This window comes from Suricata suricatta, chromosome 4 (genome assembly GCF_006229205.1).
Source record: "Suricata suricatta isolate VVHF042 chromosome 4, meerkat_22Aug2017_6uvM2_HiC, whole genome shotgun sequence".
In the NCBI taxonomy this organism is placed as follows: Eukaryota; Metazoa; Chordata; class Mammalia; order Carnivora; family Herpestidae; genus Suricata; species Suricata suricatta.
Window position 1 is genome coordinate 89797429 of NC_043703.1, and position 12925 is coordinate 89810353.

Sequence of the window (12925 nt, forward strand, 5' to 3'; positions counted from 1 at the left end):
TCCAGGACCCTGTGGGAGGCCCCTGGGCTAGGTGGGCCCGGGGACCATGAACACCATGGGGTTGAGGCTGTGCATTACCAGGCCGTTGGAATCTTGGGGCTGCAGGTTGATTGCTCGGACTATGTACACCCGCACCAAGCACTCCTGAGGGAAGTCCTCTTTCTTACTCCAAACTGTGAACTGGCGGGGGGGCTTGGGGGCTTCGGGATCCTCAGGAAAGGGGTAGACACGGAAAAGGCCCTGTGTGTGTATTGGGGAGGGAAGATATAGGCAGTTAGGGCCCAGCTCTGTTAAGCCCTCCAGGAGGTGCCCCCGGGCCAAGCTCAGGAGAGAGCGGGCTATGTTGAGGTTTGCAGGCATGGAAGGCCATGAGGATGGGAGGGGCAGTGCAGCAGAGACTCTGCAGGAACAACGGTGTTTAGGAAGGGTGTTGGGAAAAGGACTCTAGTCATTAGGTGAGTTTCCAGTTTCTGCTGATGCGGAATCCCATTCCATCCCCGTCCATCCCTTTGGGTTGGAACTTATTCTCTAAAGCTCATGGGCATTGGGACCCCAATGTAGGCCAGAGCTGGTGTGAGCAGGCCCCTGCCCATCCTGTGTAAGGAGAGGTCACTCTGAATCCCAGCATAGGTCACCCTCTGCTCCCCTGCTTTCTAAACTGTTTTTCAAGCGCTACCTGCCTCATCCTCTCAGAGAGCATAGAAAGCTAGGGCATTTATTAGAGTCTTCTGGTGACTGAAGGGGCATGGGAGACTGGGGCAGCTCAGCTGGGGTGGACACATACCTTGAACTCCCCTACCACAGGACTGTCCAACTTGGGCTCTTCCTGGTAGAGTTTAAAGGTCTGGCAGAAGTCCTGCAGGCCTTCAAAGGCAGGCACAGCCTCCAGCTCGCAGTCATACACCTGCAGGAGGGTGTGTGGGACCCAGGCTGGTGGGGAGAGCGGGCTCAGCCAGAGGGGGACCATTCCTGTCATCAGGGGGCTGAGGGGCACCAGTTTCTAGGTCTTGCTTCAAAGAGTCTGCTTGGTTGGTGGCCCCAGAGTCCGCACCACCTGCTGCAGATGGGGCAGTCCTGGTTCCCAAAAAAGCATGGCTGGTGGAGGTGTGGCCTGGAGTCTTGGGAAGACAAGGAAGAAACTACCCTCTCTCCTTCCCACCTCCATCCCCGCTGGTAGTTCCTAGAGGAACCAGGGTGAGGTTTGCCAGTCTCTCTGCCAGCAGATTTTATTCCAAGTCTCAGCAATGTCCCCTCCTAGAGGCCTCCAAACCTTCAGTGTGTGGTAGTCTTTGTGCTTGTACTGCAGGGACTTGGCATCTCCTGTGGCCCAGAACAGCTTGTTCCACCAGTCCACTTCATGCTCATATTCGTCCTGGAGGGAAGGTCATTCTGGCCCTCAGGGAGAAGGCACTTCTCCCTGGCCTTCCTCTGCCCAGGGTCATGCTTCCCCCTGCCTCCCTGAGCTGCCCAGAGTCGATCCTTGTTCCCTGGGGCTGAGTGTACATCACCTCAGCTTTGCTGGAATTGAACCAGAACTTTTCATAGAGGTAATCTAGGACCTGAGAAATGAGAGCAGGAGAGCCAGTGAGGTATGGTATCCCTTGCCCGGCCCAATCACCATCCCTGACTTCTGAGGAGAAAGGGAGTGGGAGGGCAGGGCTTTCTTCCCTGGCTCCCTTGCTCCTCAGGGAGTCCTTTCAGTTACGAGATCGTCAGACATGGGATCAGGGAACAAGGAGGGTAAGCTTAGTTCTTATCCTCATTGCCCACAGCTTTCAGATGGAAGTCTGGAAGGGCCCAGAAATGTAGAACCTGAAGCTTCACCCCAGGCCTACTAAGTCAGAATCTGCTTTTGCTCCAAATGTCCCCAAGATGCCTGTGCATTCAAGTTTGACAAGTGCAGCTCTCAAGGCATAGTTTTGAACCTTGAAAACACTGGAACCACCGGAGAGCAGTGGGGGCTTGAAAAAAAATGCTGACACCGGGTCCTTTCCCCACCCCCCACCCCCCAGCTATCCTGTGGCCTGGCTACAGGATTTCTTTAAACTCTCAGACCGTTCTAACATGCCGTCCACATTGGGAACCACAGTTTTAGAGTTCTCATGTAGGCTGGGAGCACACATCTCAGGACTGTTTAATCTCCACCCCTCTTAAGGGACAAGGGCTGCTCCCTGTAAATAGGGTAGGAGAAGGTGGGACCTTGAGGCCTTTACTCACCTTCTGGTACTTGTTCATAGAGAGCACTGAGGAGAGAGAGCAATCATGAATCTCAGGAGCTGCGAGAAAGGTGAGGAGGAGGGACGCCACCCCCGCAGGGCTGCCAGTGCTGCCCCCACTCCCAGTGCCAGCTTAGGGGTAAGGCTGGGGAAAGGCAAGGAGAAAGGGCCATACTTGGAAGCTGTGGAGGCATGTAGTCCTCAGTCCAGGGGTCGCAGAAGTAGGGTTGTAGGGAGTTGATGTTGGCCTGACCCACCACAGTCTGCTGGCCGAAGTCCTGACTGTCTAGCACCTTCAACGTGAGGGGTGGTGCATAGACCTCCTCCATAGGCATGACCTGCAGCCCCAAGGAGAGGCCTGGGTGTGAGGCCTCCTGGGGAAAGGGCTGCCCCAGCCCCTGCTTTGCCCGAGGCTGCCTTACCACTGTGAGGAAGAGGACTGACTGGGCGAAGTTGGGGTTGGTCTGGAAGTCCTTGATGGGCTCTGTCTGCAGGGACTCTTCCCAGCATTCTACCAGGAGCTGGGGGGAATGCACCTGCTTCATGTTCCGAAGGCCCCAGATCAAGATCTGCCAGAACAGAGAAGGAGGGGCGGGGCAAAGGGTAGACAGGGCTCCTATATTGGGGTCCCGGTCAGAGAGAGGGGGCTGTCCTAGGGGTGATGGTGCATCAGGGAGCATCCAATGCCCAGGAATGAGCTGGACAAAGTCAGAGTCTGAAGGTTACCCAGGTCTCCTGCCCTGTGAGGAATCAGTGCTTGTCCCCAAGGCCTCCACGGGAGAGTGCTCTCTGGCTACTTGATATCCTTCACCGACCTCCAGGGCCCCTTAGGTATTGTCCTTCCTCCCCTTCTGCTTTGGCCTCCAGTCACTTCTCAGGAGTGAGTTTTTAAGGCTGGTTGCCTCAAGGGCCCAGAGTAGCAGGGGGTGCCCAGATTTCTCAGGCATCCCTTTTGCCATCTAGCTCATTGGTGACTCAGATCCCATAGAACTCCATGGTCATTCATTGCTCTCACGTGGCAGACACGGCACCCCAGGAAACGTCCACACTCTTATTCATGAAGCCCTCTACAGGAGACCAGAGTGGGGTTGCCTGGCATCTCCAGGGCCAGGAGGACCTGACTATCTCTTGGCCAGATTTGTTGGTGGGCACGAAGGTTCTGAAGTAGGGACCTCCACACTGCTGTCATTGGAGTCTGGGCTGGGCCCAGATTCTGGCTGCCACTTACCCCTGTGTCACTGTGCCTGGGCTCTCTGGTCTCTCAGAGCCTCGGTTTTGTCTGAAATGTGGTCCCTACTACAGAGGGGCAGGAGGGGTTTGGATGCAGTAAGGAATGCCAAAGCCCTTTGTCCATGACCCGCCACAGAGATCGTCATTAAAATAACCTATTCTATCAGAGCTTCTGCTCTTCATTCCTTCCCTGTTTCCCTCCATCTCTCAGAGGGTCGCTCTTTGGGGTCCACACTTTGCATCAGGTAGTCAGGAGAGCCCAAGTAGAGTGAGCAGAGAGACCTCCATGGCGCTTGACTGCTCTGGGGGGTGCTTGCCCTCCCCACCACCCCACACCGTCATCACCTCGATAGCCATTTTCTTTAGTGTGGGCTGGATGCTCTTGGGGAGTGTGTAGATCCCATTCTTCCAAGGAACACTTAAGATTGGCGGCCTCTCTTTGAGACTCTGAAGGGGTGAGGTGGGATAGCAGGGAGCATGAGGCCCTAGTGGGCTTGTCCTGCTTCCCACCCCCAAATCAAGTTCTTAGCAGGGTTTGAGTGAGGAGGTTCCAGAGCCCCACAGGCAGCAGCAAGCACAGGGTTAGGGGGACGTCACCGGCTGGCATCACCAAGCCCAGTGTTCTGGCTCCTCAGGCCCCAGGCCTTTCTTGGGGGGTGGAGCTGGGGACCACTGGTAGTGGGACCTGGGGGAAGGGAGGTGGGGCGGGGTGGGCAGTGAGCTCCACCCTCCCTCCCCCCTAGCAGGCCCTCCTCAGTACCTCAGTCTCCAGGATCAGCTCACAGGACGCCAGGATCTCACCCTCTTCCTCCCCTTGCAATTTTACAAGGGGGTGCCACCTCAGGGGGGGCAGGATCCGTTTTTGGGCATCCAGCCAGACTACTGGAGACCACATGCTCCGGCCCCACAAGCTCTCCTTTCCCTGTAGGGAAGGGCAAGTTCACCGAACACTGAGACCAAGCCAGCAGGGTTCTGGCTCTCCTCCCCTGGGATTCAGACAACTCTAGGATCAGGGCTAACATTTATGTTGACATGCTGCTCTCTGTGAATCACGTCCCACTGGAGCCCTTTCTGTATATTCTCTCAAAGAAAAACTCAGCAACTTTGTCCAGTCCAGCCCACCTTACCTGGGAGTCCTGCTGCCACAGTTCCAACACCACGAGTGGTGGGCTCGCTTCGGTGTCCTGGGGGTTCTCATATAGAAGGAGGTGCTGGAAAATGAGTGTCTGGGCCCACGTGGGGGCTGCAGAGCTCCTCAGGATATGGGTGCACTGGCTATGGTTCAAGAACACCAACCGAATAAAGGGCCCTGCAGGGTAGGAGAGGAGGAGGTCCTGCCATTGAGCCTGTCAAGCCACGTGCTCCTTTCTGGGAGCTGCTACCGCTGGACCAGACACCCAGAGAGGCCTAAGCTGGCTAGCCACAGCCACTGCTGGCTGCCCAGAAGGCCACCTCAGTGCAAGTTACAGAGCAAATGGCCATGTAACCAGAAGCCAAGGACCATTTGGTTCCATGCACACCTATTTTACACCACCTGGTTGAGGTCTGAGTGTCACGGAGATGGAAGGCCCCATGGCTTCTCTGGAGGGGTTCTGGGGACCAGCTACATGTGGCTGCCCTTCCACAGCATCAGTGAGTGGCTGTGGCATCAGGAGACATCATGTGGCCCTCTCAATGTGGGCACTGAAGCCCAATGGACACAGCTCCCAGCAGACATCCACTGCCCTGGCTCTAACTCTACCCAGCAACCTGGCTCCTTATAAATAGTGCTATCAATAGGACAGGGCAGGAGCACATGACTCTCCTCAAGGTTTCACTGGGTCCTCTTCACAGGACGAAGGACAGGCTTCTTGTGTGCAGGGCTGGAAATCACCTCACCTCCTCCCCACACCCCCCATCTTCTGACAAGAGGGACACGTGGTCCCCGGTATGTCACTCTCCCCCTTCCTGAAACCACAGTACTGGAGACACATCTCAAGAACAGCCCCGCCTTATACTCCTTGTTTTTATATCTCTCCCCCAAGCCAGCTGAGCTGCTGGGGAGAGGGGTCTGCATGTTTGCCACCCCCTTCCTTGTCAAATTCTTTATGCTGCTGGGTGGCCACATCGTGGTGTCCCTTGGAACTTGGGGAGAAAGTGGTGCCTGTTGCCTACCCTGGAATGTCTGGATCTGGGTGGACATTAGGTTCCGGGCCTGGTAGATGTAGCCGAAAAGCTGGTAGTAGTGGGGCTCTGGGTAAGAGAGGAGCCATGTCCATCATTTGCCCCCAGGATCTCCACCTCAGCCCCTCCCCACTCCCTGCCCGCAGATGCAAGGCCTCTGGGGCCCCCCCAAACTAAGTCTCAAATGCTCACTGTTGAAGATGCAGTAGATGAAGGGTAGGTCAAGTGGGTCGGTATCCTGTGGGGCAGTCCTCCGGCTCATGAATGATTTGTTTGGACCCTGTGATGGCATCCTGTTCTCTTCCTTCTTAGCCTGCTCCTTCAGATCCATAACCTGTGCCCAGAACATTCTCCCTGAGGTTCTTGGGTGCTTTTCTTGTCTCCTCTAGTGCAGGCCAGGTCACCCTTCTCCCCGTATAGATCAAGAGTGGGGATCTGGGGTACATACTCCCCTGCCTCACAGCCATCACTGCCCCAACGTGGGGCATCTCCAGCTGTCTACCACACCCAGCCCGGGCCCTGGCTCTGAGAGGCTGAGGTAGCATTCCAAGGAGCTACCTAGCCCACTGAGGCTTTACCAAGGATCCCTCCAGGAGGAAAATGGGTGCAATGCCCTTGTCCTTGTTTGGGACCAGCCTGCGGTGCCAGCAGCGACGGCGGAAGTGGCTCTGGGGCCGAGGGGTCAGGGAGAACTTGGAGCTGAAGGTGCCATATTCCCAGTCCCCCTCCTCCTCGGCTGTGCTGGGGCGATGCTGCAGGGAGGGGAGCAGAACGTCACCATCCCCCACCATGGCACAGGGAGGGGGACCCTGCCCAGGCAGCCCCCTCACCAGCTGCAGGAAGGATAGGGTCTCCTGCTCCAGGCCCAGCTTCCCATGGTTCCGGCAGCGCAAACGCACCCAGCGTCGGCGGCGGCATGTGTAGTAGGTCTTCTCCACTGAGTTCCAGAGCTGGGGCAGGCCCGACGGCTCGATCCCCACTCCATACTCCCAGCCTGCAGAGGCGGGGCGACAGCCTGTGGGTGCCCACGTGCCCACGGGCTGGGAGGTGTGGACAAGCCTGAGAGATGGGCCCCAGAAGGCAAGCTAACGGGGAAGGAGATGCTTTCCCTCATGGTCTCTCAGGGCCCTGATGTGTGGAAAGAGTGGGGTGGTCACTGGGGTCGGTTGGACCCAACTGCCCATCTTACAAATGAGGAAGCTGGGGCTCAGAGATGTCCTGTGGTCCACACAAGGCCACACAGCCCATACGTAGCACAGTCAGCATCTTGAGCTCAGGTCTTCAGACTTCAGGCACTCTTTCCCTGGAACTACCTCTGGTGAACCCAGGCTCCATAAGCATTTCTCCTTTCTAGAAAGTGCTCAGGAGGCACTTTCAACCCAACCCGTTTCAAAACTGGGGCCCATGTCTATAGAAAGGGTGGAAGCCCCACTCTCCCGAGGCAGGGGGGACCCCCAGAAATTCAGACCCATCCCACCTGAGAACTTGATTGCTGTGAGGCTGTGGAAAGTGTCAGTCCCTGGCAGCTCCAGGGCCTCCTCCCCTCAGCCCGTGACCAGAGGACTGACCCTCATTGTCCACTGCATGGTTCAGCTCCACATTCCAGTTCTCCTTAATGTGCCAGCCTTGGGGACACTTCATTTTCTCCCGGGCCTCCACGGGCTCTCCATTCTGAGGGTGGACAGACAAGGTGGGCCTGGGGCATCTGCGCTAGGGGGCCACCTTCACTCACTCTGCCCACACGTTTGCTCATAGTGATCTCTCTCTGCTCCCCTTGGAGCAAATAGTGCTTGCTACTTCTGATGCCACGCGCATATCCACTCAATATGCTTTTATTGATTGCCTTTTCGATCAGTCAATGTATTTGTATTTATTATTATTATTTTAAGTGTTTATTTTAAAATGGTTAATTTTGAGAGAGAAAGTGAGAGCACAAGCGTGAGCAAGAGGAGAGGCAGAGAGAGAGACAGAATCCCAAGCAGGCTCCACACTATCAGCTCAGAGTCCAATGTGGGGCTCAATTCCTTAAACTGAGAGATCATGATCTAAGCTGATCAAGAATCAGACGCTTAACTGACGGAGCCACTCTGGCACACCTGAATTGTAAATGTATTTTTAAAAGGAAACTTTATATAGCCACTATCAATTATGGAAGCCACTATCTGATTTTATGGAAAATCAGTACCATAAATTGGAAATACCCATACTAATGACTATGAAAGCGAAATAGTGTGACTGATCTCAGCTAGTTGCTGCTGTGTGCTCTGTCTCTGTTGAGGAGGGGAGGGTAGTGTACATGAGCCATGGGTTCCACCTGTGCTGTCTGACCCAGCAGCCACCAATCTTAAGTGCAAATTAATTAAAATAAAACGAAATCCAAAGTTCAGTTCCTCACTCTCACAAGTGCCACATTTGGTACTCGATAGCCAATTCAGTAGGTGGACAGTGCAGACATAGAACATTTCCATCAGCACAGAAAGTTGTATTGGAAAGTGTGGGCTTAGACTAGCTCCACACAGATGCTCTCCTGCTGGGTAAGCACTACCTTTGAAAGAAGCCTAGGAAGTAAACACTGCCCCATTACGTTGTTCCTTGCAGTCTTATGGAAGTTACTTCCACCTGCCATCTTGGGATAGAAAGCTCATCAGTGTGCACCCAGGGTCCCATGCAGTGTGGGGAGCAGGACTCAGATGGTAATCCTTGGTCCAGTGCTCTTTCCACTTAGATAAACTAGCTTCCAAGGTGCCCACCTGGTTGCACTGCTTGTCCCTCCACATCCCCAGAGGTAGCTTCAGCCCCTGCTCACCATGTCTGTGTTGGGGATGGCTGCTGGCACCCAGGCCCCTGTGGTGTCACGACACTGGTTCTCATACACTTCCTCTAGCACCTGGCTCTTATTGATGTGTATGTCCAGGAGGAGTCTGGGGGCAGCGAGACAAGCACATCTCCCTTAACTCTCAGGCCCTGGGGGTCGTCTTCTGTGGGCCCAGTGTTCCCCTACTCAGCAGCCTCCACTTCCTCTGGGCAAGGCTGGGCAGCGGGGCTTGACATCCAGGGCAGGGTGGTAGGTACTCTGGCCCCCCAGAAGCAGGCTACAGTGGCTGTGTGCCTAGCTCTCTGGGCTGTTGCTGACTGGCTCTCACCCCAGGGCTCCATTCTAGGGGCACACAGGCTCTAGATTTAGAGCCTGTGTGCTAGCCTTACCTCCTCTGAGGCTCCACTGTCCACTGCCCCTGCCAGTGCCATCCCTGGGGTGGCTTGAAATCCTCCTTGGGGAGGGCCTTGTGCCCCATGACATCTGAGAAGTTGGGGCAGCGGTGCAGCCCCTGCTGTCCCCACTGGTCTTTATACTTGGCCTGGTTCTCATACTGGAGGGAGAGTGACTGTCAGTGCTTTGTAGTACCAGCTCAAAGTGGGACATTGGGCTCCTCCTTAGGCCCCCTACTCAGCTCCAGGCACCTCCAGAGCTTATCACAGCCAGCATTTTCCACCAACAGCACTCATTTAGCACAGGCAGACTCTATTCATCAACCTCTCCCCTTGGGCCAGGCCTATGCCTAGGGTTTTACATAAACTGTCCCCTGTAATTCTTACAGTCCCATTTCATAGGCGGGGAGGCTAAGGCTCAGAGGTCAACTCTACCCCAGAGTACTCAGCCACTGAAGGGTAGAGCAGGGTGGGTGCCTCTGTTAGGGCTCGGTGGCACCTGCAGTGTGGGCCCTTAGTCCTGTTGCTGCTGATCCGAGGAACCCAGTGCTGCTCCATCACTTGTCACATCTTTGCAGCCTCTGAGCCTTTTCCCCCACATCCCCCTGGCTGGACACACAGGCCCTGCTGCCTGCACCTCCTCCTAAATCCCCACTCATCTTGGGGTCGCCAAGCCCTGAGTAGGGGCTGGTTATGCATGTTAGGGTCTATCTGTTCACAGCATGCAACTTAGGAACCACAAAAGTATGTTTTTAACTCGATAAATAAAAAAGCCAAAAACTCTACAACTCCATTCCTGCTGCTCCCAGAGCCTTCTCCTGAGCCATGTCCTCCCTCAGGGAGCAAGGGTTGTCTTTCCCTCCTCTGATTCTAGAGCAGTCTCTGACACTCTGACACTCCTCCCACCACCCCAGGTCTATGGTTCTTTGGGAAGATGCCTCATTTCCTGCTCCTCTGAATGTTCCAGACCCCACCCTCCACAGAGACACCAGACTGGCCTGGAGAACCCAGCTGGAGTCTGCAGGGGTCCTAGGCTGCCATGTGGGTGACAGAGGAGACCCTTGCCGGTTGGAGGCTTGCTCACTTTGCAGGCCTTGAAGAAACTGGAAGAAACTCCCCAGAGACCTCCATCAGAGAGAGAGTGGCCCTAAGGGACCACTCAGCTACTCCTCTTGCCATCACATGCCTATGGCTTGTCAACAAGGGACCCTGAGCTGGCGGCATCTGAGGCTGCTTTGGGGTCTGCCACCACTCTTTATGAGAGCCCATTTCGTAATCCTCAGATTCTGCCAGTAACGGTTTTCTCCACCTTTGGTGCTGGGCTATTTGCAGCTTGACCTCCCCCTTCAGTCCTTCCCGGGCGCTGCTCACCGTCTCTGCGTACACGACAAATTCGCCCTGGCGGAGCAGCTGCAGATCCTTGCTATCCGTGATGTTGCCGAGCCACATGCAGACCCGGAGGTGTGCTGGCAGCGTGTCCTTCTGTCCTTCGCCCTCTGGGTACTGAATCGGAGGCAGGTCAGCCCCACAGGGGTACACGTCCCCGGGGGCAGGGGCCTGAGTGAGGGACACCTGCTCCTTCACCCTGAGCCCCGGGAGCAGGAGCCTTCCACTGAGCAAGGTGCTGGGGCTAAAAGTAAATGATGCAGGGTTCCTGCCTTCCATAGGGAGAAGACATGCAAATGGTTAATACCTGTGACCCCATGCATAACAGAGAGGCTGGTGGGGGTTGTGGGGAAAGGGGCAGTGCCACCTAGGGAGCCTGGGAAGGCCCCAAAGAGGAGTGGTGATGGTGGTGACACGGAAATATATGCTCTGATCCTCACACACTACCATTGTGGGGTGGGGGCATCATTTTCACTAGGCCTATATAACAGAGGAGCAGACTGAGACCTGGACATGGTCAAGGGTTGGTCTGGGGTCACACAAGCCAGTGGGTGGTAGAGCCAGGAGTGAAGGTTTCAGTGGTTCTTGCAGGATGAGGGACTCAGATGGGCATGCGAGGGCCCTTCTACAATGCTGGAAAGGGCCCAGGACAGGCAGGTTTGTGGGCAGGGAAGCCAAGAGTAGCCTGACTTGTTGAGAGTATGTGGCCCTAAGAAGGTTACAGCAGTGAGAAGGGGCTGGGGCCCGGCCAGGGAGGTTGAGGCTTCTCTAGAAGGCAATAGGGAACCAGGACATCAAGAGCAAGGGAGAGTGCCCCACCTGCTTCCTGGGGATGGGGGTGGGGCGGGGAAGGCTGAAAGTAGCTGTGGTCATCAGGGTAGGGGTGCTGGTCAGCCAGCCTTATGTAAGTCCTGTAACTGATATGATAGACTGGTGCCCAATCCATATAAACATTAAATACTTTGGAAAGCACCCCCTGGTCCAGGGGAAAGATGACAAGAGACTGGACCAAGTATAGTAAGGATGAGGGAAGAGATGAATTTGAGGAACATTTATGAGGGATGTGAACTTGGCATTAACCATATGATGGTGGTCACTGTAGCCTGACTTCCTATGGAGACTTTAAACCCCATTTTACTTGGTAGAGGGCCCAGGAGAGACGAAGTGGGCATGCCCTCAGGGAGACTCATGGTGGCTGCCTCAAGAGTTCAGGGCTTCTCTTTTGGGGTGTTTCTAGGCCCTTTCCTCCCCCGAGGAGCAGGGTGGCCTGAGGACTCCCAGCTTCCCCACCTGTAGGAGGAGGTTCTGTGTCTTCCCACAGAACCTGCCAGAGTGCAGAGCCCCTGTCGGGGAAAACAGGATGCTGTGGGCGGGCACCTGTGCATAGGCCACTTGCTGGTCCTTGGACATCAGCCAGATCATCACATCTGGGAGGCTCACCTGGGGCTGCAGAGATGGGAGGGTGTCAGACCTGCATGGTTGGCTTCAAGTCCCACCTCCTCCAGTTGTGTCCAGCACCTACCTCAGGGAGCACAGCATTGAGGCGGTACAGCCAGTTTTCCACGGTGGCCACCATGTTCCTGGGCTGGACTTCCATGGCCTTTTGGGCCAGTTCCTGCAGGAGCAGGCTGCGGAGCTGCCATCTCTTCTTGTCCAGCTCGGTGGCTCTGGGCTGATGGCTCATGCAGGGCAGAGGGTACCTGTGGCCAAAACCGGGAAAGAGGGGCCTGGGCTTCTATCTTTCCTCACGACCACTTGCCCTGCTTTAGGCCAATGTACCCTTCCTAGACTTGAGATCCTGTCCCATCCCCTGATGTCCTGGCCCACAGGCTCTTATGAGAAGGTCCTCCCACCCTCCCAGCCCCATGTCGTGTGCCAAGCCTGTGCCCTGAGACAAGGGCCAACCAAGCCCTGGGGGTTGGGGGTGGGGATCCAAGTGGGCTTGGGCCTGGGAGAGGCCTTACAATACATCTTTCAGAACAGGCAGAGCTCTGTGGAGGGCACTGTGGACAGGTGCAGCAGCAGGGAAAAAGCTACTTGTCAGGATGACCGGGAGAGGTCTGGGTTGGTAGAAGCATAGGAGCATCAGGTGTGTGCATAGGGACAGTCGGGACAAGGCTGGGTGGGGAGGTCAAGGCCAGTTTCTGAAGGGCCTGAATAGGGGAGGGGAGAAGCAGCATTGTCATGTGGGCTTTGAACCAGAGAGAGATTTGAGCAGAACCCCTTTCTTGAGGAGATGGGGGCTGGGGTTGTTCTGTAGGGTGCGGGTCCAAGCCCTACCCCGTGTGAACCTGACCCTGGTTCAGCCCTAGCCCCAGGGCAGTGGGCTCCTCCCCTACTTGCAGTCTTCCACCAGCTCTCTCAGCAGCTTCTCCCACTGAGGGAGCAGAGCGGGGTCCCTCGGATTCCGTATGGACTTCAGAGTGTCCAGGTTGGCTTTCTGCTCAGCAGGAGAGAACACGAAGTGAGCATGGGGGCTTACCTGGGAGGGGTTACAGGGCTGATTGGGCTGAGATGCTTTCAGTCAGGCCTTGGGGGCCTTTGGGGTAATCTGAGGATATCTGTCCAAAGCTGTCACATGCTCTTACAAGGCTAGGATCCCCACGCACCCTATGACCCAATAGAATAAGCAGCAGGAAGGAGCCAGGATAGGGCAGGACTGTAAGGGGTACAGTCTTGACCCAGGGCTTCTCTTCTGTAGGTGTAAGAAAGTTGAATCTAAG

At 55.7% G+C, this 12925-nt stretch overlaps 2 protein-coding genes across 2 annotated transcripts in view; one reads left to right on the forward strand and one right to left on the reverse strand.

The window, feature by feature from the left end:
• Positions 1–12925, forward strand: part of LMAN2L (lectin, mannose binding 2 like) — a 97491-nt gene that overhangs the window by 50028 nt on the left and 34538 nt on the right. The window lies entirely within an intron of this gene.
• FER1L5 (fer-1 like family member 5) overlaps positions 1–12925 on the reverse strand; it is a 52546-nt gene that overhangs the window by 5255 nt on the left and 34366 nt on the right. The window contains exons 20-40 of the mRNA XM_029937249.1: positions 12542–12642; positions 11725–11902; positions 11493–11648; positions 10188–10319; positions 8814–8977; positions 8416–8530; positions 7178–7280; positions 6440–6603; positions 6188–6361; positions 5802–5943; positions 5601–5678; positions 4574–4755; positions 4207–4368; positions 3792–3893; positions 2639–2785; positions 2392–2554; positions 2218–2243; positions 1509–1559; positions 1271–1372; positions 785–904; positions 79–240 (exon numbers count right to left, since the gene is read on the reverse strand). Of these exons, the coding sequence (XP_029793109.1) occupies positions 79–240; positions 785–904; positions 1271–1372; positions 1509–1559; positions 2218–2243; positions 2392–2554; positions 2639–2785; positions 3792–3893; positions 4207–4368; positions 4574–4755; positions 5601–5678; positions 5802–5943; positions 6188–6361; positions 6440–6603; positions 7178–7280; positions 8416–8530; positions 8814–8977; positions 10188–10319; positions 11493–11648; positions 11725–11902; positions 12542–12642 (2724 nt within the window). The remainder of the gene's footprint in view (positions 1–78; positions 241–784; positions 905–1270; positions 1373–1508; positions 1560–2217; positions 2244–2391; positions 2555–2638; positions 2786–3791; positions 3894–4206; positions 4369–4573; positions 4756–5600; positions 5679–5801; positions 5944–6187; positions 6362–6439; positions 6604–7177; positions 7281–8415; positions 8531–8813; positions 8978–10187; positions 10320–11492; positions 11649–11724; positions 11903–12541; positions 12643–12925) is intronic.